At 52.4% G+C, this 23,312-nt stretch overlaps 1 protein-coding gene across 1 annotated transcript in view; it reads left to right on the top strand.

The window, feature by feature from the left end:
* The first annotated feature begins 1,821 nt into the window (after window positions 1-1,821).
* PAX3 (paired box 3) overlaps window positions 1,822-23,312 on the top strand; it is a 75,732-nt gene continuing 54,241 nt past the window's right edge. The window contains exons 1-4 of the mRNA XM_067301470.1: window positions 1,822-1,906; window positions 2,710-2,945; window positions 4,405-4,531; window positions 5,094-5,228. Of these exons, the coding sequence (XP_067157571.1) occupies window positions 1,822-1,906; window positions 2,710-2,945; window positions 4,405-4,531; window positions 5,094-5,228 (583 nt within the window). The remainder of the gene's footprint in view (window positions 1,907-2,709; window positions 2,946-4,404; window positions 4,532-5,093; window positions 5,229-23,312) is intronic.

Consider the following 23,312-nt stretch of genomic DNA (forward strand, 5'->3'; position numbering starts at 1 on the left):
CTGGATCTCTGCTCAACGGCTACAGAGAGAGCCAGCGGCCGCCAGGGAGCCGCACTTTTTATCTGATGCATTATAGAAGTGATCGAAAGCGTTCCGTTCCCTGGCTGGCGCAACGGGGGCTGGAGAGAGCAGGATGGACGGCCAGGAGCCTCCCAGCCACCCCGAGGACGTGTGTGCCGCCGGCTGAATCACGGCCTATTTATAACCGACGGCACGTCCCGCTCCCCGCCAGCCCCGGCCCGAGCCGGCGGGCGGCGCGGAGCCTCCGCAAGGCTCCCGCTCCCGCTCCCCTCTCCGCGCGGGCCGCTTCAAGCGCCTCGTTATCCCGGCCGCGGATTTCTTTGTAAACGACGCGAATCTTCGCCATCGCCAAAGGCTGGTACCAGCCGCCGAATCGCCGCGAATCGTCAGGGGAAGTGGGCTCCGCGGCTCGAAAACATTGTTTCCTTTATTTCAAAGGGGGAAACCTGAACGATTCTCATCCTTTTGATTGATTAAGGTCTTGAATAACTTGAAGCTCGGGAGTGACAGTTACTGAATAGACTATTGCAAATAAAGAGCACTGTGGAAAGCTGGGCTGGCACTTCAGAGTGTAAAGGAGGCGAGTTTGCTGGCACTTACCAAGTTATAAATAAAAGGCCATGCACAATAGTACCTTCTTTAAGGACAGACAGTCTTTACAACACTCCTGGCGTCATATCCTGCTGTGGTCACTTCAGCTCCTAGGCAGACTTTACCTCTTTTATTTTTCCAGCAGTTTAGTTTGAATACTACAATAAATTCCTGGGAACAAATGCTTGTTAGTAAGACTTCAGCACACACCGCCTCACACACATACACACACGCATGTATACACTCACACACACGCATATAATATAGGGCCACTCTCGTGCCATCAATTTTTAAAAGCAGAAGTCCCCACTGAGATCAATGGCAGCTCTTGATTTCAAAACCGTTAGCACCATTTGGTCCAGAGATGTTTCTTCCCGGCGGCGACAGATTTCAGCGCAAAACAAATAAATAAAAAGGAGGAAAAAAACTTTTTTGTTGGATGTTGGAAAAAAAAAAAGGAGGGAGATTGTGTCCCCCCCCCCCCGAGCCCCGTGCGGAGAGAAGCGGAGCCGGGAGACAAAGCGCGGTAGCGGCCGGCGGGAGCTGCCCTCCCGCGCCCCCAGGCCGCCGCGGGGCCCCGCCGGGCGCGGGGCCAGGGCGCCGGCAGCGCCGCCCCGACGGCCGCGCTGCCCCGACGGGCCGCGCTGCTCCGCGCCCGCGCTCGGCGTAGCCGCGGGGACACGGCGCAGCGCGGGGCCGGGCCGGGCCGAGCCGAGCCGAGCCGAGCCGAGCCGAGCCGAGCCGAGCCGGGGTGACCGGAGCCGGGCCGGGCCGGGCCGGGCCGGGCCGGGCGCTCGCCCAATCAGCGGGGGCGGCGCGGCCGGGCCGGGCGGCGGCGGCCAATCGCGGCGGCGGCGGCGCGGAGCGGCGCCAGGCGCGGGGCGATAAATGGTCCCGGTCCGCGCCCGCCGCGCCCGCGCCGCCGGCACCGCGCGGGCCGCCCCGCCCGCCCCCCCCCCCCCCGCCCCCAACTTCGCGGCCGCTCTCCGTCCTGTCCCGGCCCTCCCGGTGCCGGCGGGCAGCGCGGGCACTGACGAAAGGACGGCAGCGCAGGTCCCTCCTCCTCCCCCTCCTCCCCCTCCTCCCCCGCCCCGCGCTCCCCCCACCCCCTCGCGGGACTTTTGCTGCTGCGGTGGGACCCGCTGACAGAGCGGCTCTGCCCCGGCCCGCCGTCACCTGGTGCCGCGCTGCAGCCCCGCCGCGCCCGACATGACCGCTCTCGCCGGGGCTGTGCCGAGGATGATGCGGCCGGGCCCCGGGCAGAGCTACCCCCGCAGCGGGTTCCCGCTGGAAGGTAAGCGCCCCCCGGCCCCCGGCGCGGCCAGGGCTGCTCGGCGTTAGGGCCCCGCGGCGGCCGGGGGCGAGAGCCCGCTGCTCGCCAGCGGCTTCTGCCCTCGCGCTCCCGGCACCGATCCTCCCTCCGACGGGAGCAGCCTCAGCCTGGGGGCGGCGGCGGCAGCAGGCCGTGAATCCCCTCTGCTCCTTAGCAAAGCGAGGGAGAGTGATTTGGGGAGCAGGAAAAAAAGAATGAGAGAAAAGAAGAAAGAAGGGAAAAAAGAGCAAAATTAAACAAAATTAAATTAACCAAGATGGATCGAAAAGGACCTTGGAATCAAATGCATGCCTCTCATGCTGCCGGGCCAGGCTGCGCCGCTCCAAGCCCTGTTCTTTGCCCCGGGAAGCTGTAGCGCAGTTAGTCGCAGCCCTGCGCCGTGCGAGGGAAGGGGAGCAGCTTCGCACCCCGCTTGTCCCCGGAGGACGCGGGGCAGCGGGTCCGTCCCGCGCGGCGGGCGCTCGTCGCGGCCCGGCCCGGCCCGGGGCTCCCCGGGCGCCGGCGGCCTCGCGCGGGGAACGAAACCGCTGCCCCGGCCCGGGCAAGAGCAGCAGGTGACAGCGGCCCTGGGGGCGGCGGGCCGGGGCGCGGGGCTCCGCGGAGGCCGCCGCAGCTCCGCGCGCGGGTGCGGGTGGGAGAGTTGCCTTACAGAGAAGGCAAAAAAAAAAAAAAAAAATTTAAGAAAAAAAAAAAAAAAACAGCAGGAACCGAACGAGAAGTTAACGCCATTTCCCCCTCCTGCCTCCCCTCCCCTCCTTTTCTAGTCTCTACTCCTCTAGGCCAGGGCAGAGTCAATCAGCTCGGTGGAGTTTTTATCAATGGCAGGCCTTTACCCAACCATATCCGACACAAGATAGTGGAGATGGCCCACCATGGCATAAGGCCCTGTGTCATCTCTCGCCAGCTGCGAGTGTCCCACGGCTGCGTCTCCAAAATTCTCTGCAGGTACCAGGAGACGGGCTCCATCCGGCCGGGGGCCATCGGCGGCAGCAAACCCAAGGTGAGCCGCGCCGCGCCGCAGGTGCCGCTGCTGCCGCGCCGCCCTCCGCACCCGCGCAGCGGGAGGGAGGCAGGGAGCGGGCCCCATGCGCGGGGCTGCGCGGGCTCTCGGGGTGCGCACCCGCACCCGCACACCGGTCACAGCACTCCCTGCCTGTTGCTCCAGAAGTACTCGAGGCTTTAAAAAAAAATGTTGTTGAAGTTTTGTGGCTATGATTTGCTTTTCTAAGAAAAGGCTGATTAAAAAAAACCCTTCCGAAACGGATCAAGGGAATACGGGTTCGCTCTGCAAACGTTTCGTTGTCCGAAAGGCCCCGACTCGGCGCTGCGGGAGCCGCATGGGGGCTCGGCGCTTTTCGGCACGCACAGGGTAGGCGATCAGTCAAATTGTCAGGGCTGGCAGAGGAAGGGCGAGCTCGCCGGATCGGGCCGCGGTTCTACAGTTTGCTTCTCTGCAACTCGTAAAATTATCGGTCTATCTGTTGCTCTTTCTCCTACCGTTTATTTTTCTGTCTGCCCCAAAGCTGCATGTATTTATAGCTACACTAGTAAAAAGTTTACGCTCGCAATAAGGCAGACGAATACGGATCCTTATCTCAAGATTAGCCTCTTCCTTCTATTATATCTTTTTATCTCCACAAAAAAAGTAAAAGTGTGAGTTTCTGTTGAAAGTTGGCTTGTAGAGATTTTTTCCTTTGCAGCTTCCTAAAGTAGCAATGCCTGAACTTTCTGTTTCGATGTTAATCTACAGAGATTTTTTCTTTTTTGAGTGTTATCCGAACGAAATGTCACTCCCCGCCAGGAGTTCTTTGTTTTGCTTGAATTCGGCTTAATTTTAAAATCTTCAGGCTCATAGGAAATCTCTCTGTATCAGTCTTGGTACCCATCAACATTTTTATTATGCGAATTTTTATTTGGTGCTGCTAACTTTGCTCTGCGGAAACTTTCCTGACGCGAAGTTTCAGTTACACAGATTCCTCCTCTAATCACGATCCTGTGTTTGCCTCTGATTTTCATCTCCGCTGTGGGCATTTCAGAGCCGGCCCCGCACAGCTGCGCACCATGCTATTGCTGTATAATATTGCTGTATAATTCTAGGTTTTCATTGCGGAGGGCTCGATCCTACCTTCTCATATAACCCCAGAGGATTTCGTGGGAAGTTCTGTTTAACTCGGGGGGTTTAGATTATGCAGGCCCGTTGTTATGTATTATGCCCCTTCTTATTTTAACTTGAGTATTATGGCCGTTCTTAATTTAACGTGCCCGTCCTCAGGCGGTTTTAAAATCGGATTTTTAAGAGGGGCCGGTTTCCGCTCTCGCTGGCAGCAGCGGGAGCCCGGGCGGCTGCGGCAGGAGGGACCGGGACCGGGTCTGGGGCCGGGCCGGGCCGGGTCGGGGGCAGCCCGGCCTCCCCAGCCCCGCGACCTCCGCGTCCGCTCCGCTTCTCTTCACTAAAGCAGGTGACGACGCCGGACGTTGAGAAGAAAATCGAGGAATACAAGAGGGAAAACGCGGGCATGTTCAGCTGGGAGATCCGGGACAAGCTGCTGAAGGACGGGGTGTGTGACCGAAACACGGTGCCTTCAGGTACGCGGAGCCCCGCGCCGCGCCGGCGGAGAGCCGGGCCGGGCCCGCGGGGTGGCGAGCGGGGCCCCGCGCGCCGCCACCCGGGAGGGTCTCTGCCCTCGGCGGGGGTGTTTTCAATTAAATTGCAGCTGCATTCCCCCCCCCCCCCACCCCCGGCTTTTCGGCCGCCTCTCGGGCTCTTGGCGGGGGGGCGGCGCGGGGCTCGGTGTTGCCGTCGGAGCGGGGCCGGGGCAGGCGGCGGGGCTCGGTGCCCTGCGGCTGCCGGCGGTTTGCGGCCGGCGCGGTCGGGCGCGGAGCCGCGGCGGCGTTTGCGCGGGTGTCGGTGGTGTTTTCTCATCACCCGCTGCCCTGGCCCGGGAGAAAATAATGCCGGAGCCGCCCTGCTCGCACCGGGGCTCTGTGTGCGCGGACACCAGCCCCGAAATCAGCCCCGAGGGGGCGAGCAGGCGGCCGTGCCGGGGGCGGCGATGCGGCGCCGCGGCAGCCCCCGGCCCGGGGAGGGGGGGCGCCGCCGGGGGGCTCCTGGGGGCGGCCCGGTCACAGCTCTGCGCTCCCCCCGAAGTGAGCTCCATCAGCCGCATCCTGCGGAGCAAGTTTGGGAAAGGCGAGGAGGAGGAGGCCGAGCTGGAGCGGAAGGAGGTGGAGGAAGGCGACAAGAAGGCCAAGCACAGCATCGACGGCATCCTCAGCGAAAGAGGTAAATCCGTGCCCGCGGGGGCTGCGCGGGTGCGGGGCTGGGGCTGCGCGGGCGCGGAGCCCGGGGCGGCCGGCGGCTGCCCCCCTCGCTCGCTCCGTCCTGGCGGCGCTGGCTCCGCGCCGCCCGGGCCAGGCGGGTCGGGGCCGGCCGGCCGGCGGGGCCGGGGCGCGGCGGCGGCGGCGGCGGCGGGCGAGGAGCTCGTCCCGGCGGGGCGGCGGCGGCGGGAGCCGCGGGGTCGCGCCGCCTTTGGCTCTCCCTCCCGGGACCGCGGGGGCCGGGCCGGGCTGGGGCGGCCGCCGCGGCGCGGGGCTGCTCTTTCATCTCGTCCCCGCTGTGAAGCGGCGGAGACCCCGCGGTGGCCTGCGTGGGGGCGCAGCCCGGGCGAGGGAGCGCGTCGGGCCCCGCGGCGGCCGCTGTGCCGGGGGCGGCCGCTGCCCCCGCGCCGGGCCGGGCCGGGTTGGGCCGGGCCGGCCCTGCCGCGGCGCCGAGGTGCCTGCCCAGCACAGGCACCGGCCCTGGGGAAGGCGAGACAAAAGTAGCAAATGAGCTGGTCAAACATTTGTACAACTTTTCCAGCTTTTACAAAGAAGGCCTTCTATACACAATCTACACTTGGAGATGAACTTGGAAAACAAAGAGGGGGGAGTCCATTGAAACTCACACTTTGGCTTTGCACAGACAAAGCTTCAGCTAGCAGCAGCTTGATGTGAACAAAAGAAGGCAACCTTTTTATAATTCAAGGAGAAAAGAAGAGAAAACAGCCCCACAAAAGGCCGAGAAAAGACATTATGGGCTTGCAATGAGGGATGAATTATTCAATGAGCCCCTAATAGCCAATGCTCCACGCAGTTTTATGGACTCTCCACCGTGGAAAAAGTGGCTGTTTTCACCTACAGAATGTTTCTAGCATTTCTAGACATCTAGAGATGCTGACTGCTGTTCAAGAAAGACAATTGAAATCCGTTCTTTAAAATAGGGTATCCCTTTGTGTCGGGACAAACCAAAAAACACTCTCAAAACTTAGTTTTCAGCTCGGTTACTAGGGCTTTAGGAAGCTTCATCTTCGGTGTGTCTGTGTTTGTGCAGATGTGTGTAATACACACACAGGGAAGATGCTAACAGAGTCATAGCTTTCAAGGCCAGAAGGAAGCAGTCTGATCACCCAGTCTGTCCTTCTCTGTGACAGGTCACAAGAGTCCCCCCAGGACCTCCTGCAACAGAGAATTGCTCTCTGGGAGAGAACTGCTTTTCTTCCTGAGAAGGACGTTCACCTAGGGGAAAATGGCTAAACTCAGAGCCCCAGTTGTTAAAATAACTAGCTTTTCTACCTCCCATGAATTTCTGAACAGAGATTAAAAAGAGAAGACAGAAAGCCTTGATAATATCCCTGCTTTATGGAGCAAAGAGTAGTAAATAGAGCAAGAGAGTAAAAAGTATTATCAATATCATGCTTTTACCTTTTTGAAATATTCTTTATGTCCTTTGACTCTCTGCTCTTTAAAGCTGGGATCCTGATTTACTGTAAATGAGTTTCTCCCTTCCCCCCCCCCCCCGGGATGCTGCTGCTGCCCGTCCAGCCCAGGGAAGCCCGATAACAGCACGGGAAAGGCAGCGGCACTGGTGGCTCCTCAGCGGGAGCGGAGAGTGTCTGGCGTTGCCTGCAGGGTCCTCGCCCTCTGGCGAGCCTGCGTCCCGCCCCGCGACGTACCCTCTCCGTTACCTGCCGCTGGCCGGAGCGACCTGTTTTCCTGTTTTCTTTGTTCCAAGTTAAATCGGTGGCAAAATGCCCCTTGACTAAATGGGGGAGGAGACCCCCCCCCCCCCCGTGCCCATGGGCTCTCCCTGCACGGACATGGCCAGGCCACGTCTCTTCACCTCCCCTAAATTCAGTGTGCGTTCCCAGGAGGTTTGGCAATGAGCGGGAGCCTCTGCTCTACCCCGTAGTAACTTGGGTTCTGCTCTCCCTGACGCGCAATCTGTTGCTTAATGTTGCTGCTGGAGTGGGAGAGATGCTAGAGAGCGTTGCTGTTTAACACGCCACATACAGCATGATGCTGTAGGGACAGCACACTGGGGAGAGCTTTTTCTTTTTTTTTTTTAAAAAAAGGCAGCCCACCTCTCCTTTCTGCACACAGCCAAGAGCAAAGGCTGTTCAGCCCCGTTGCCAACAGGGCAGCTACGATTTCACTCAGTCTGGAAAAACATCAGGTCAGATCCCGTGCTCGGTTTGCAGAAGGTCTGATCCTTCCTACCTAAATAACTGGCAACGCTCCTGCAGGGTCGGATTTGGCAGCCTCTGTCGCTGCCGGAGCTGGTGCGCGAGGCCTGGGAGGGGGCTCTGCGCGGAGGCGCGGGGATGCCGCGGCCGGGACGTGGTGTTGGGGACGCTGCAGTGCGCGTCCTAGGCTGACCCGCCGGCGGGCCGCGCAGCCAGGCGCAGGAGCTGGCCATCGCGTGGCCTCCACGGTGGTGGAGCAGTGGAGGCTCCAGTTCACGGAGTTAGAAACAAGGTGCAGTATTTTAGAGCATTTTTTGGTCTTATCAGCTTTTATCATTCTGGTCCGTGGGGGCCAGGCTGCCCTGACGCCAGGAGCGCAGGTGTGGGGAAGCTCAAGGGCAGACTTTCCAATGGGTCCGGAGGCAAGTCCCGTGTCTGGCTGGGGAGCTGGGAATCTCTCCTGCTCAGCCACCAGCAGGCAAGCGGGAAGGGAGCGCGGATCGAGTTGTGAACGTTTCCGAGGCAGACTGAAATCGCCTCCTCGCCGAGGGCTTTTGGGTGGTTCTGGGAGACCTGGAGGATTATTTTCTTGAGGGCGGGGGGGAAAAAAGGATAACAACTGCTCTGGTATTGATGGCAGCTAATTCAAGCTTCTCGGAGATTTGGGATTTTGTGAGTACTTGAGGCAGAGCGGGATAAGGGAAAAGAAAGAATATGGCATTGTTTAAAAAAATGTGTGATGGAAACAGTACACTGTGTGCCCTGGGAATTTTTGCTGCGATCACCACATATATATATATATATATATATATATGAAAAAAATGTATATATTTTTGTGTGTGTGTATGTGTGTATATATATATATATATAAAACGTTCATATGCCCTACTGTATTTCTATTTCAGCCTCTATTTCCAGACACTTAAATGTGTGAGCAAATAAGAATTAGACACCCATGTGCACAGCCCACTTTGCTGTATTTCTGCATGTGGGTCGGTGTCACCCTCTGCACAGCTTTCGGGTATATACTTAAAGAAAAACTTAATTGACACAGCGCATACCAGCAGGGCTCTGATTCTGTGTGTATTTCTGAACGCGTGGTATACTTTTCTTAAAGGCATGAGCGATAACTGAAGGAAGTTAAAGAGAAACTTTTGTGCCTCTTTAGGCCCATGGGGGCGTATTTTTAGACGAAGGGCTCGGGACGAGGGAGCCGCTCGCAGCTTCGGCGGGAGCTGCGCCGCGCATGGTTTGCTGACTGATGCGATAACTCCCCGCTTCATAAGATAGCTGTTGTTTTCGGGTGGAAAGCGGTGGCTTTCAGCGGGGGACGAGGGGGGCGCGGGGCTGGGGGGCCGGGGCCGGGACGCCCCTCAATGGGGCTCTGTTCGCGGCCGGCGGATTTGGCCCCCGGGCCCGTCCCGGCGGAGCCGCCCCCGTCATGCGCGCCCCGTCCAAAAGGGCCCTACTCATCCCGGCCCTCTCCCCTCGGCTTCACTGAGAGCAATTCAGGCTACAGCAGACTAAATTGCCTCCTTTATTTCCTTCTTACTTTCATCTCGGACCAAACCCTTCCCCCCTCTCCCTCCCCTTCCTCTTTTCTTTTTTTTTTCCCTCTGTGCCTGAGGCTCACATTAATACAATTTCGGCACCACCCCTATTTTTGTGTGTGTATGTGGGGAGTTTGAAGGGGGAAAAAAAAAAAGACCTTAGCACAAAAGCGCTGCTCAGCAGCTAGAAAGTTCAAGCCGCTGCTGCTTCTCTAGCCGCGCGATGCTTTTCCTGTTTGTGAGTTTTGGGAAACATTTTTGCTTTGTACTGTAATGGAATTAGAGGACAGATGCTGACTGTAAATGGGACACGCGACTACCAGCCCCTAGCTTAAATATTTAGATGCAATGTTACAATTACTGACTTGATGCACGGGCTTTGAAGTGGTGGCGCATGATCTGGAGGGTAGCTGGGGCTGGCCGGGCTGGCAGATGTTTTGATTAGGGTTGGTCAGTACCATGCAGCCAGTTATTTTTAGGTTGTTAAACTAATAAAGGCAGTTTATTAAGGGAAAGGATTAACATGCAGACACCAGATATCGGCTTGAGTCATCCCATTCATTCCTGCGTCGTGGACGCGGCGGTTGGAGCATGGGACAAGGCAGCGGCTGAGTTAGATTTCGTCTGCGATTTTCTGATCTGGGGCTTGTTGCGATTTTGCTCCTGCCCTGGGGAGCAGCAGTAACGGGAATTACTCACCGCGTAAAGTATTGCTGTGGCTTACGGCTAAAAAGCACAACGCGTTTTCCCTGCTAAATGTTACCAGTAAAGATTCACTTAAGGAATGAAACGTGATGACTGTGGCTGCAGGCAATTATCTTTTTGAGTCTGGAATTTCTTATAGTACTTTAAATATTTGGTCACTAGCAGGTCTAAGAGATCGGCTCATGTAATTTGAACAGAATTTCGTTTCCGAGGCTCTCGGAACCGACGAGAAAATAGTGCTTAATTAAGAAAAACTCCCTAATGACTTCAGGATTTGGCTCAAGGCAGATAGTATTGATAGCATTTTTGCCTGTATTTTTTTCTTTTCTTCCTTCGTTTCTCAGTAGCATGTGAGAGTCTAGTCATGGACTAGAAAAGCCTTTGTGCTAGGTGCTGTACAAATGTAAATCGATATAGATGAGGGAGTCTGTTAGCTGGATGGCAGCTCAAGGAGCCTTGTTTCTTCTGTCTGAGCATGTCCATTGCTGTGGGGCTCCGGACTGTGGTCAGTCTGAATCTTTATTCTAAACTAATAATACTAATTAATGACTTTAGTAATCAATAACTTAGGAACAAGCAAGAGTGCGGTGTCCCAGCTGGCTGAGCATTTTCAGAAAGGTGCTACGTCTTCAATTTCACATGACTTTAGAATGGAGTTAGCTGCTCCGAGTCTCCCAGGAGCAGCCGTACACTGCTTTCCTGAAGGTACATTGGGAGACTTTGAGGAAAGTGCTCATTGTTATATATATATTGTTATTTATAACTGCACACCACTAATAGCACTATATAAGCAATAATAATACTTACAGCTGTGGGAAGAAAGAATTACTCATTTTAGCAAGAGTTCTCTGAAGTAATATATTGATGCATCATATCCCTTTCTTGAAATCATGGTTTCATTAACTGTTTTGCATGTTTTGTTGTCTTAAGAACACCTTAACTTAAAGGAGTCAGCACCAATTCAAACAGAATCACTGTGGACATCACTTTCAATTCTCCTAAGTACCTGTATCTGCAACAGGCATAAAAGTTATTTTAGCAAATATCAGGATCATTTCACACACATCTGTTCATTTAGTTGAATTTCTACTTAAGATCGCATCTGCTTGCGTTGCTCTGGAAATCTGAAGTCATAACTGATTGGGCTTGCTTGGTCTCATTCTGCAATGACCAAGGCAAGGAGCAAACGGCCGGGTGACTTCAGCCTGGCTAGGACGCGCTCCTAAAACGTGGGTTTCTCTTTGGCTTTCGGGATTCTGCTGCGATTGCAAAATGCCTGACGTCAGCGGGGATTCAGCCCGCTGGAGATCTGGCTGTTCTCGAAAGCAGCTTGCGCTGAGCAACGGCAGCGCTCGGCGCAAGCCGCAGGTTAGGAGGCAACGCGGGTTTCCGGGCTGGGGCCTCGGACCCGGCGCCCTGCAGACGCCGTCACGCAAGGAGCTGCGAGCAGCCAGAGGGCCTGTTCGCGTGTGTCACGTTATTCACGTGGGCCGGGGCAGGCAGCAACGGGACCTAAATTTGTCCCGCTCTGTTAATAGAAACGACGGCCCGAATGAGAATGTGGCCCGAATCCCGGGTGGCAAAACCCGGGCGAAGGGCGAGGGTTGCTCTGCCTGCGCTTACGCAGGTAGGGAAACGCTCTCGCAGGCAGACGGATTTTAGTTTAAGGAGATAGAAATTCATGCTGAAAGTGAAAGTCGATACTGGTGAAATCCTTGCTTTTATCTTAACAGCTACTCGGGGAAGGTTTAGTGTTGTATTAGGTTTACTTATTGATAAGGGTTGGAGCAGGGTTTAGAAGAGGAAAGCCAATAAAGCTGATAGTGATAAATTATCACGAGTCCCCAGGGCTATGTAATAAAACTGCACTGGGAAATGAAGCAGAACTACAAAGTGCTCTCTGGTTAATTTAAGAAGAAATTGAGTGAAACGCAAAGCAATAAATCAGACCAATCTAGTCAATGTGAATTTCTCCATGTAAATGTCACTTTAAATCCCACGAAACAAACATGTGGGTAGAGGAAGAACAAAATATATAAATAAAAATGCAGCATAGTTTCAAGTGTTCCCCAAACGCTGAGCGCTCTGGCTAATAAAAATGATGTACAGGACCATAATTCACGGCAAGACTTTGTTTAGTGTGGAGGGGGTGCGTAATTTTATTTTACTTGCCCTGGAGTACTCCTGCCCCACGCTGTTAAACTAATTCAGTCTAAATCACTCTTCCTAGAAAAAAAGTGAAACATAATGAAATTAAAACTCGCTGTGGACACATTATCGTTAAAGTGTGTCAGGTGCTGAGATTATTTAGTTAGGGGAGTTTGCTGTAATTGTTGACAGGTCATTTATTCCTTCTAGTAAATAAAGGTTCAAGAACTATTAATGTGCATATATAACGAGTAAGACAGTAAAAGGCAATTAAGCAGTCAGTTTAATGTCTTATCTTGCTGGTTGCCCTACAGTTGTTTTACAACTAGGAATTAAAATTTGAAAAGGAAGTTTTCAGTGTCCCTGGCCAAATATTGATTAAGTAGTTGTTTGCTGATGCCATTGTTGCACATATAAAGGCCAGAAGCTCTGCCCCGTGTTGTTCATCTTCCATTGTAACTCGCGCTTAACTCCGAGATCAAAGGAGGATCATTTCAGTTTATCTGTCTTGGAAAATCCTCCTTTGCTCCTAAAACCTTATGGATTAATGGCCAAATTGTCTTTAATGAGATGTGAAATGTGAATGGAATCCTTATTTTGCATGGTCGGCTGGATATATGCACTGTACGCTTTTACAATTTTGTGGGGATTTTTGTTTAGTGTTGGATTTGTATTTGTTTGAATCCAGTTTTAGGATAAAGTGCACTGAAATTTTACAGCAAATGCTTGGTATTTCACTGAGTTTTAATGCAATTAATTTTGCTGCATGCCATCTTTCTGATGTATATAGTCTGGAAAAAAAAAAAGGAAAGTTATTGTTGATACCAAATTACAGAAGAGACAAATGGTCCAGAGCTGCCACTGAAAGGATGGGAGTTCTCCAGCCGGGGCTCTCGTCAAACAAGCTGCCAGCATTTCTTTGTGCATTTTCTTCATTCTGATCTTGCAGACCTCATTCGCATCTGCGAAGATTTATCTACTGTCCCTACCCAAAAAAATGGGGAAAGTCAGATGGGCCAAGCAAGAGCCCTGGAAAATAATCAGTTCCTTGTTGCATTGCAGAAAGCTATACTTATTTCAGAGATAGTCAAATATGTTCCCCCACATCCTCTACAGAAGAGTCTGTGCAGTTTGGATGTGTTATGTTGGCTTGTAATTATGAGATGGAGTTTCAGCTAAATTGCAGGGTATGTGAGCATTAGATCCAGGTCCCACCCGTTCCTCTGAGCTCTCTGGACACAGAATTGAGCTTCACAAACTCTGGTAACAGGCCTGGCGAAGCCAGGTCACCTCTCCCTGATTTTGCACAGAGGAGCCTCAGGTGTTACAGTGACGAACAGCAGAGTAAAGGGCTAAAATTAGGATTTTTTTCTTTTTTAAACCAGCAGTTTCTCATTGCCCTTCTTAACTATACTGCTTTTGTTTAGTCTGGTTATCTCTGGATAAAATATCAGCCTCTGCATAATTTGCAAATACCCAGCTACTTCTGAAGACATTTTGCCCCAAAGTAACAGTTAAAATTCTTTGAAAGCATTGAGGGACAAATTTCCTTTAAAAAGTCCATGAACTCAACTTGCTCATTTCAGTGCAGAGCTGCAGGGAGAGCAGTGATACACATTATACCTTTTGATTTTTTTTAATGGATATTTGCCTGCATGTAGAATTTCTGCCAAACATGACCAATTTTATACCACGCACAAGTCCATATATGGACCTGTCTTAAGGACTTTTGCATCTATCATATGCCTCGTGTTCGATGTCTGATCCAAAAATGAGTGCCTAGTTGTGGCTTTATCAGATATAATGTCACATAGAGCACTGTGGTTTGCATTGTACAAGGAATAAACTGTCTGCAGCTGATATTTCTGCAAGCAGGCAGCTTGTCCACCTCAGCTCGTTCACCTGGCTGAAATGAGGAGCACCGTCCATGCCAATATAACCCCGATCTGCCCCATATACATAGTCCAGAAAAGCAGTAACAGCTACAGTTCTTCTGGCTAAATTACTTTGTTCTTTGTTAAAAGTGTAGCCAATGTACGATCCATATACCCCAGCGTACTCAATGGAACCAAAGCGGCCTTGAAACCCCTCCCCGTCTCTGCATCTTTAGCCGGCCCAGAGAAAGGTGGGCATGAACACAGACAGGGTGTATAGAGCAGAGGCCAACAGACGCGAGACTTGCGGCGAACGGGGTCGTGGGGAACGACTGCGCAGACAAAAACCCTTTTATTGCGGAGGGTGTTGCAGGGCTTCCCTCTCGGCGTGAGCCGGGGCCGGCTGTTTGATCTGCAGCGCTGCGGAGCTGCAGCCCGCGCCGGCGGGCAGCGCTGCTCGGGGAGGCCGCGGCACCCGCCGGCGGCTGAGCGGAGGGAAAACCTGGACGGAGCTAGCTGGAGGTCAGGTTTCCACCGGCTTCGTGCGCAACAACAGAAGTTGCTTTCAGAAAAGAGAGGTTTTGACAGAGAAAAGGGACACGGCAAACTTTTAACTAAAGAATTGCGAAGACTGAAGGTGAAACACGCTGTTTTCCCATTTTTCTCTGTGAAGTCCTGCAAAGTATGTCTTGCCAAAATTGCAAAAAATCTTAGGAATCTCATTTGTCAAGGTATAAATCAAGATTAACTCCATTAAAACTCGCGGACTGACGCTGGTGCGTGAATAAATGCTGAATTAGATCAGCAGCGGATACGCGTAAGAAGGGTTCATTTCAAGTAACTACTGTCCTGCAGACTTAACTCAAAAATGCTACCCCTTTAAGTAGTTTCACCAAAGTCAGAAAAGTTATTTGACTAAAGATTATTAAACAAGGAAGGATTTGTTAAGGGAGCCGTTGTCAGACCTTGATGATGCAGTATTTTGGAGGGAGGTGTGCAAGTTTTCCTGTGACACGTGGTGCAGAGAAAGGCACAATGCCTTCCAGCCCCTCGTGATGCCGACAGTAGCTGTTATGTGTACAGTGTGTAGTTGAGCTGCTCTTTGCCACCATTCGGGAAACTGGAAAATAATAGAAGAAAACATTTAGGAGTCAGTGCAATCAGTTTACCTATTTAAAGGATTATATGACAGATGTTGCAGTTAGGAAGAAAACCCCTATGAGCTCATCTCCGTTTTAGCACAGTTGATTGGACCCGCTCGCTTTCACATTAATGGGATTGGGCAGAAATGCTCAGATGTTTGGCAGCTATACGTGAAACCACACAAAGGCCTGTTGCTTTAGCACCCGCAGCGTGTTTTCCAACAAATCCACGGCTGTGTCAGCCCTGCGCACTGCATAATACCGCGTTACCTTTCGGAAATCCCTTAAAGCGAACTGCTGGTCCGCCTCTTCTGAACAGCAGCGAGACGTTTGGCATGACGTGCATGTTTGGGGAGCCGTCGCGGGTGGCTCGGGCCAGCCTGCAGCTCGGCGGTGCCTGCGGGGACGCGAGTGGTGGGAAGCGTCGCAGGCTCGCGGGATGCTCGCGTCTCCGGCTGAAAATGCAAAATGGCTCCATTTAGCAGCCATTTTGTTCATCTTTTTATTTCCTTCTCTGTGGATGTCCCGAAAGGTTTGGCGGGCCACGTTGTACCGTCGCGTCCTCTGAACAGCCCGGCCCCAAGTCTCAGCGGGGCTGCGAAGGTTACTTGGGGCTGAATTTGGCCCTAATGTGAAAATCTAACTTCATTTCATAATTCAAGGGAGCTTGTTCACTTCCTCAGACTTAGCATCTTAGTGCTAAACATCTTTTTGGGTTGATAAATAAGAGATCGAACGTAGCAAGCAGACCAGAATAGAAAGAGCAGTTTTAGGGAGCCTCACTTGAAAATTCTAACCCACACGATTTAGCCCCAAAACCACCCCCGCCCCGGCCCCATGCTGCGAGCAGCTCTGTGGGCAGCCCGCTCCAGCGGCGCGGGAGCGAGAGTGCCGGCCGCGGGTTCCGGCCTCCTGGTGGGCTGAAGGTGCCCCAGGGGGAGGCGCGTGCCTCCTTCCCCGCAGGGCTGCCTTCCTCCCTCCGCTTTGGATCCTCATCAGCACGGCAAATTAAATATTGGAAAAGAAAGCAGGAGTTGTAATTCGAACGGCGCCCAACCCTTTGCTGTGAGGGCTTCTCCCCCACAAAGAGGACTTTTCTCCAAACTCGTAGAAGTTGCTTGGCCGAGGAAGGACTTGGAGCGAGCCAGGATTTGGAGCTGCTGTACTGCTGCTGTACTGACAGCCCAGAGGTGCCGTGGTGATGCATGGTGGCATAAATATTTCTCTTAGTCTGGCATCAGGAACGGACTTGTCAACCTTGGAAGAGTAAATCAGAGACAAAGCTTAGGGGAGACATTAAAAGACTCCTAAATGCATGTCATACCTGAATGCACTTAATAGCAGTTAAAAGTAAATAATAAAACACCCCAGAAAAGACTCAGAGGAAAAACAAAAAATCCTCCAGATGATCAGAGAATGGACTAAGGGTTCATCTATTTCCAGTGTCAGGTGCCACCATGCAGAGAAGTCACTGTGTTTCAGACAGGGGCCACCTGGCCTTTGGTTTTGGCTGGTGGCTGCCAGCAGAAGGCACTGAGGGATCCCAGGAGGCGCTTTGCGTTCTTGCAAGTTGGCTCATCCAGCCGCCACCATGGCGGCCTGAGGGGGGACCTTGTTCCCTGGGGTCATTTTTGCAGGCTTGTGAGCGCTTTTCCTTTTTCCTTAACACAAAGCTTGAAGCTCCCACAGGGCTGTTGTGCTCTCCAGGTGCAGATGTGGTTATGCCTTTTAGGTGGTATTTTATGTTTGGTGATGTTCATCTCCAGGTGGGCTTTGTAGGTTCCAGTGTTTTAGGCTAAACGGCTTTTCTCCCCCACGCTTGCACAGCTGCTCTGAGTTTGCTGCTGAAGTTCCTGCAGCTGTGGGAAAGGGGTGGCCAAAGGCATCTTGCTGCAGGCTTTAAGCCTTTTTGCTGGCCTGTGGTGAGTGAGGCTCTGCATCTGGTGGGTGGAAGCACAGGCATTTTTGCACACTGTCCTTCAGTGAGAAGGAGTGATTGTGGTGAGTAGTGCGTTCATTAGCAAGTGATACCCTTGAATGCAAAGAAGAGGAGAGAGACTGCAGCAAGGCTGGCGTGAGCAGAGTTTGGTTAGGTGTGGAAGAGGGCTGGGGTGAGGCGGCATGAGCTGCCCCGTGAGGCCGGTGCCGGGGGCGCCTCCCCGCGCAGCTCGGTCGGGGATGCTCCCCGGTGTGCCCGGGCGCCGTCACGTCGTGCGTGCCGCGTCCTTGCCCGGCTGCGCGTCCCAGCAGTGGTGGTGCGTGCTCCCGCTCGGGCAGCTCTGCTCACCACCTCGCACCTTTGCGCGTTGGTCTGACACTGGGACGACGATGACGACATTTTCCTCCCCGGTGTTCCCAAGTGCCTGGGCTCCAGGAATAACGTGTTATGTAGCATCGGCTGCCACTGCTCCTCTGTCGGTGCTGTAAACCCCGAGGAACGGAGGTTTTGCAGCAAAAGCAGGAGCGGGGGGCTTCCCTCCCTGGGGGCATCACTCCCCAAAGTAGGTAAGATTCAGCTTCTTATTTCTAGTATTTTTTATTGCTATTATCTAGAGTAAAAGCAGGTCAGTAGCTTGTATGGTCTGGGATTAAGCTTACGAACTGAGGGATGTTTCCTCAATATAGATGGAGGTTATGAGCCCCATTGTGTTTATTGGGGTGCAGCAATTACCTGTGTGCGTTTCTTGCCGTTTTTGCTGGGCTGCCCATGAGTAGACTGTCACTTTCTCAAGCATGTGGTGTGGAAAAGCTATTGAATAATATATGCAAATAATTCTGGGTTTGAGCAAATATTTGATGCTTGAAGCTTACGTGGTTGTGATGGATGCAGGTCTTGGACTGCATTTTCTGCTAGAAGCGTGTTTTGCTGTTGCAGTCAGTACAAATATTATCATCTATAGCTTCTGGATAGCTGCTTAAAACATTTTTAAAAGCTTTTTTTTAATTAGGATTTTTACTAATGCGCTTGTTAAAATAGTATTGTGAATTGGGCAGAAAAGGAGACAATCATGGTTTAAACATTCATGTGTTGTATGTTGCTAGTATTTGTAGTTTAGAAGTAGCTTTCAAAATCTTTGTATGAAATAGAAACTTTTCTCAGTGGTGGTGTTTTGTGCTATGCAGATGGATTGGAGGTGAACTGCTTTGGTTTATTTTTAAACCTCTCTTTTTAATAAAATCTGTACTTTCTGTTATAAATGCTCCTTCTCACAGAGAGAAATAGTCAAAAAGCTGAAGAGCCAGTTCCAGCTGATAGGCTGGCTTGAGCTGGCCAACTTTTTTTTTTTTTTTTAATGCCATATTGTGAAAGTTGTACTGTAGTTGCACAAGGTCTGATTTTTTTTTTTTTTTTCAGAGCTGCTGATACAAATACAGTTTTTACTGGTTTCTAGAGTTTGAAGCAAAATGGCACTATCATAGTCAATTTTTTTAACAGCAAATATATATATATATTTTTAATACTACAACACTCCTACTTAGTAGTGTCAAGCATGTGAGATTTCTCATGAACCTCAAAAAAGCCTATTGAAGTTAACGGCAAGACTTGCGTTGTCTCAAATGAAATTTGGATCAGGCCCTAAACTACTGTTTGGGTTTAATAAACTTTTTTTTTTTTTTTTTGGCAACGGGGCATTTCTGGCGTTCCTGGGCGCGAGGGGCAACGCCAACGAGACTCGGGGGCGGCATGAGCAGGTGCCGAGCAGGCTGGTCGCTGAACGCCTGCCCCGCTGCCGCCGCGGCGCCACAGCCCTGACCCAGCACACGCACCTGCACACGGCAGCAACTCGCCCGATGCTGGAGACGGCTTCAGCGAGCACCGTCACTCGCCAGGTCTGGCCTGAGAGCAGCGAGTGCCGGCAGTGGTCGCGTCCCACGCGTAAAGGCAGGCTGGCGAACCCCCGGAGACCGCGGGGGAACCGTGCCCTGCGTCAGCGCCGGAGGCCTGGCCGTCGCCTCGCTCGCTGCAGGCGTCTGCGCTATCCGTCCGCAAAAAGGAGCGCAAAAAAACTGGTGAGCGGAGTAGACTGCCTGAGGAAAAAAGCTGTCTACTATTATTATTGTTATTACTTTTAAAGAACAAAAAAGATTTTATGGCTTGGAAACCGTGCACCCTAACGAGAGGTGCGTTTAGAAGTCAGGCTCGCGAGCTGTCTGGAGCGTGATGCGCTCGGCGTGACGAGCGGCACGGCGCGAGTCCTGTCCTCCAGCGCTGTATGGGCGAGCATCGGTCAGGCGAGGAAGCGCTTCCACGGCCAAAGTAGGAAGGCACTAGCCGCCTTCTTCCCCCTGGGTCTTCCTCGAGGTAAGGTGGGCAGAGCGGTTCGGCCGGGGGCTGCCTGGCTCCCGCAGCAGCAGCGGCGATGGCTGGGCGAGCTCGGGTACCGCCTCCGAATTGGCTCCGTCTCCAGCAGAGCTGGTGCCCCTTCGTGGCAGCTGCTGCGCTGTCCCCTCTCATGAGCCTTTCGTGGCTCGTTTGTGAAGGTGGCTCGGGAACCCCCTTCTGGCCTGCCGGGGGGGCGTCGCGCTGGGCGCGCGGGAAGCAAGCTTCTAAACACGCTCCCAGGGAAGAAGATGCGTTTCTCCACCTCCGGAAAATACGCCCCGTCCATGTGCTGTAAATTGCCCCTTAGATAGGAAGATAGCACCAATGTGTTTTAACGTAGCTACTCGCAAGGATTTTACTGCTGTGCTTTTAAAGAGCCCCTGAACTTTACGTCCACCAGTACGTATGCAAAATGCCAGGGTTTGTAATGGGGAGAGCTGTGCGATAGGAAACAGAAGCTCTAAGTAACCTCCAGAAAAAGGTCTTCGGTGTGACTTTGTCATCGTTTCACTCTGTGAAAGCTGAAAGCTCTTCTTACCTGAGGGTTTATTCCACAGGATGTTAAATGCGTCAGTCTGTCACCATTTTAAGCTGGGCTGGAGAAGGGTCTGAGCAGCAGCCTGGTGTTTCCGGCCTGGGCGGGCGCGGAGGGGCAGAGCGGGCGTCCTGCCCCGCGGGGTGCCTGGCGCTGCCGCCCGGCCCGGCACCGCGGAGAGCGCGGCACCGCACGGCGCGTGTGGCGGGCCGGGCGGCTCTTCGGTGCCCAGGCGCGCGGAGCGGAGCAGGCCGTCCCGCAAGCCTGGGAGACGGCCGAGCGCCGCTCGCCCTCCCGCTGACGCGCGCCAGCCTGCCAGTTCTGGGGGGCGCGGGGGAAGGCAGTCGCCCTCGGGAGCCGAGGGAATGGCGCAGCGCGCCGGCTCTCGCGCGCGAGGCGGGCTCGCTCGAGACGCGCGGCCCCGCCGCGCCACGGTGCTGGCCCGCGTCCGCACGTCGGTGCTGCCGAGGAGAACGGCGGTCGTCGTTTCGGGTCCGCTCGCTCCCTTCCTGGGCTCGTCGCCCGAGCCGGGGAGACCGTTTCGGCCCCGCTCAGTGCGGCGTGGAGAGGACCTGGCGGTCGCGAGCGAGCCGGCGGCGCTGCCCGGCGGCGGCTCTGTCTCCCGCCAAGCGCGAGCCGATGGCTTCGGGGGTGGGAAACGAGGCTCTGGCGCGAGGCGGCCGATCCCCGCCGGCGCGCCCCGTCTTGCGGCTCGGTCCCGTGAAGCGGCCTCAGTCGTCCTGTCGGCCCGCTTGCCTCCAGCCAAGCTGCTTGAAGGACACCGGGTTTCCCTGCCGTCTAGGCTGCAATGTTTGCTAGGACCGTGTTGCACAGTTTCTACAGGCAGGGTCTATGGACAGCCTCCAAGCAGTCCGGGGAAGGTAGCTTAGAAAAAACAGCTTATTGTTTATTGCCTTAAACTTGCTATAGCAGGGTTCACATGTCTATTGAAATTCTTTTTTAATGAAAATTTCCTTAAATGGAAAAAAAAAGAAGGGGGGGGTAACGACTGCATTGATGATTCCAGGTAAGTTCAGCTTCATTGGTGGAAGAGTCTGAGTTAGCAAAGCAAACATGGGCATTCGTATTCAGCAAAGAAGCACAGAACAAAGGTATGGGCAACAGTGGCAAATAAAGCCATCTAAATGGATGGTTCTGTAAAAAACAAAACAAAACCCCAAAAAAACCTCCCACTTCAGATGCACATTACTGCAAACTGTTTGTTTTGGCTGTATTGACAGGATAACATAATGCCCTCAAAAAATCCTGAAAAGTCAATTCTATGAAGAATCTATTGCGATTAATTTTATCTTCCATTTTAGAAAAAAAGATAAAAGGTGAGAGTAAATGTGTATTAAAGCAAAAACGGGGCAGGAGGATTGGAATTGGTAGAACATTCCATGAAATTTCAATACAGGATATTTTGGATTCTGCTTCAGTTCTCAGCTGACAACCTTTGACTGTAGTGAGATTGGGTGATAGTCCTGCTTTTTTGCATCAGCTTAAAACATAGACTCGGAAAAGTTGGAGAACTGGGGTTCCCACGTACACAGGACATTTTTGGACTCTTGCCATTTGAATATAACACTTCTGAACTTCATTGTGTCTCTGTATTGTCATCTCCAAAATATTTATTTATAAAATATTCTTTGACATCCTTGGTAGAAAAGTACTAGTTAAATTCAGGGTATTATTTTTATTCTGTTCCTTCTCCTAATTTAAATCATTGGCAATTTTGCCGGAAATTGAGGTGGAGGGCAGGAGCAGGGAGAGATTCTTAGTTTGCTGCCACTTTTCATCAGGCGCTCATTGCTTGCAGAGGCCACAGGCACTCGCAGAATGCTTCTTTACAGGTATAGAAATAGAATAAAAGCCTGAAAATTTGCCTGACAGTTTCTGTTATACAGATATTCAGGATGCCATTGGCCATTCATCCGGCTGTGCTCTCCTTGGTCTCCCTGGGAGGAGAGCTCTTTAAAAGCTCAACATGAGGTTCACTACACTTCATTACTGTCATCTCCTGTTCCCTGTACGTTTCTGTAGTTACTTTCTGTGGCTGACTCAAACTTTAGTAAGAGAACTACTCTTAATCTCCTTTTGTACAGTTTGGTAGGCTGCAAAGAGGAAACCAGCATGGTTTGAGATAGTGACCAAATCCGATCGCTCCTGTGAAACAAGAAGAAATGGACTGAGGCATTATGGATTTGTGCTTCTGCACAGACATTTCGATAAACTGGCAGGAACTAGCGTATTAGTGTCTGAATATAGAGTACATTTAAAGATCAGCTCCTGCAGCCCCATGGTGCGTGGGCTGGGGTCCCGGCGGCACGGCGCGGAGCGGGACCCGGCGGCGGTGGCTCGGGGCGCTGAGCTCCCTCTCCCGAGGGCAGTCGCCAAGGCCGCATTGCCAGGTAGAGGTTTGTGTGCCGCAAAGCCTTTAAAAAAAATTTTTTTTTTAACTTTTCTTTTGGGGATACTAGTTGATGTTTAGATAAGATCTTTATTCTGTTTAATTACATAAAACAAAACAGGTTACGGAATGAAGAGTACGTGTGCTTTGGGTTAAGTCAGAGCGATTTCTGGCCGCTTTTAATACAGCCTCCATCACAAAGTGGCGCGGCAGGCGCTAGCCTGACGTTCGCGCTCCTCCGGCTGTTCGTCCTCCGGATGCAGTGGTGACGAGTGTGAGGGAGCGTAAGGAGCCATGCCCTGGGACGCGGTGCTGTTGGGCGTTAGGCGTTTTGCCTGCCCGAGGGATGGATCCGCGTGGCAGCTGGCCACAACGCCCGGAGCTCGGGCAGAGCTGAATCTGGCCTGGCGCATTGCTCGTGCTGCCAGGAGACGCGTCCCGGGCTTGTCCGAGAGATGCATTCGTACCTAAGCAAAGCTCTATCTGCCGTGATTAGTTAGTAAAAAGATTCAAATGGAGGGATCTGTGCATATTTTAAGAAAAGTTTATTTTGCTGCTCAGAGGGCTTGCTGTCAACACCCATTAAAGTCTCTCCAAATTACGAAAAAAAAAAATCAAACAAAACCCAACCCTATGCATATGCTATGCATGATGGATAATTTAGTATACGAGGCTACATCCTCTCAGACGCTTTTTTGGCAGCGCTCCATGTGAACGCTGCTAATGTCCGCTGAAATATTTGATGCTATTGTCTTTCTCAATATTGGGAAATTGTGCTGATCAGGAAGTCTCGGTGCAGTTTTCTGTGGGGAAGATACAAGTCTGTTGAGACTGAAACTCTGTCAAATCCTGGCAGTTACAGCAACATTTTGTTCTAGAGAGGACAAAAGAAAGGAAGAATTTGGGCTGCATCAAATAATTTACTTCAGCAATGTACGGAACTAAATATTTCAGTTTAACTTTATTTTGTTTATAATTTTAAAACTCTTAAACTTAGAAAAAATGAAGATTAAGTCATGGATTTTTGTTGAGACAAAGTGTCTGAATGTATACAAAAAGAATTTTCCCCTACAGGGTTTCTGTTACTGAGGCACATTCAGATTTCTGTTTGCAACCAGAAGGAAAACAAATGTTGAGATACCAAACTTCTCTGGGGACCCAAATTTCTGCTCTCAAAA

Source organism: Apteryx mantelli, chromosome 9 (assembly GCF_036417845.1).
Source record: "Apteryx mantelli isolate bAptMan1 chromosome 9, bAptMan1.hap1, whole genome shotgun sequence".
NCBI classification, from domain to species: domain Eukaryota; kingdom Metazoa; phylum Chordata; class Aves; order Apterygiformes; family Apterygidae; genus Apteryx; species Apteryx mantelli.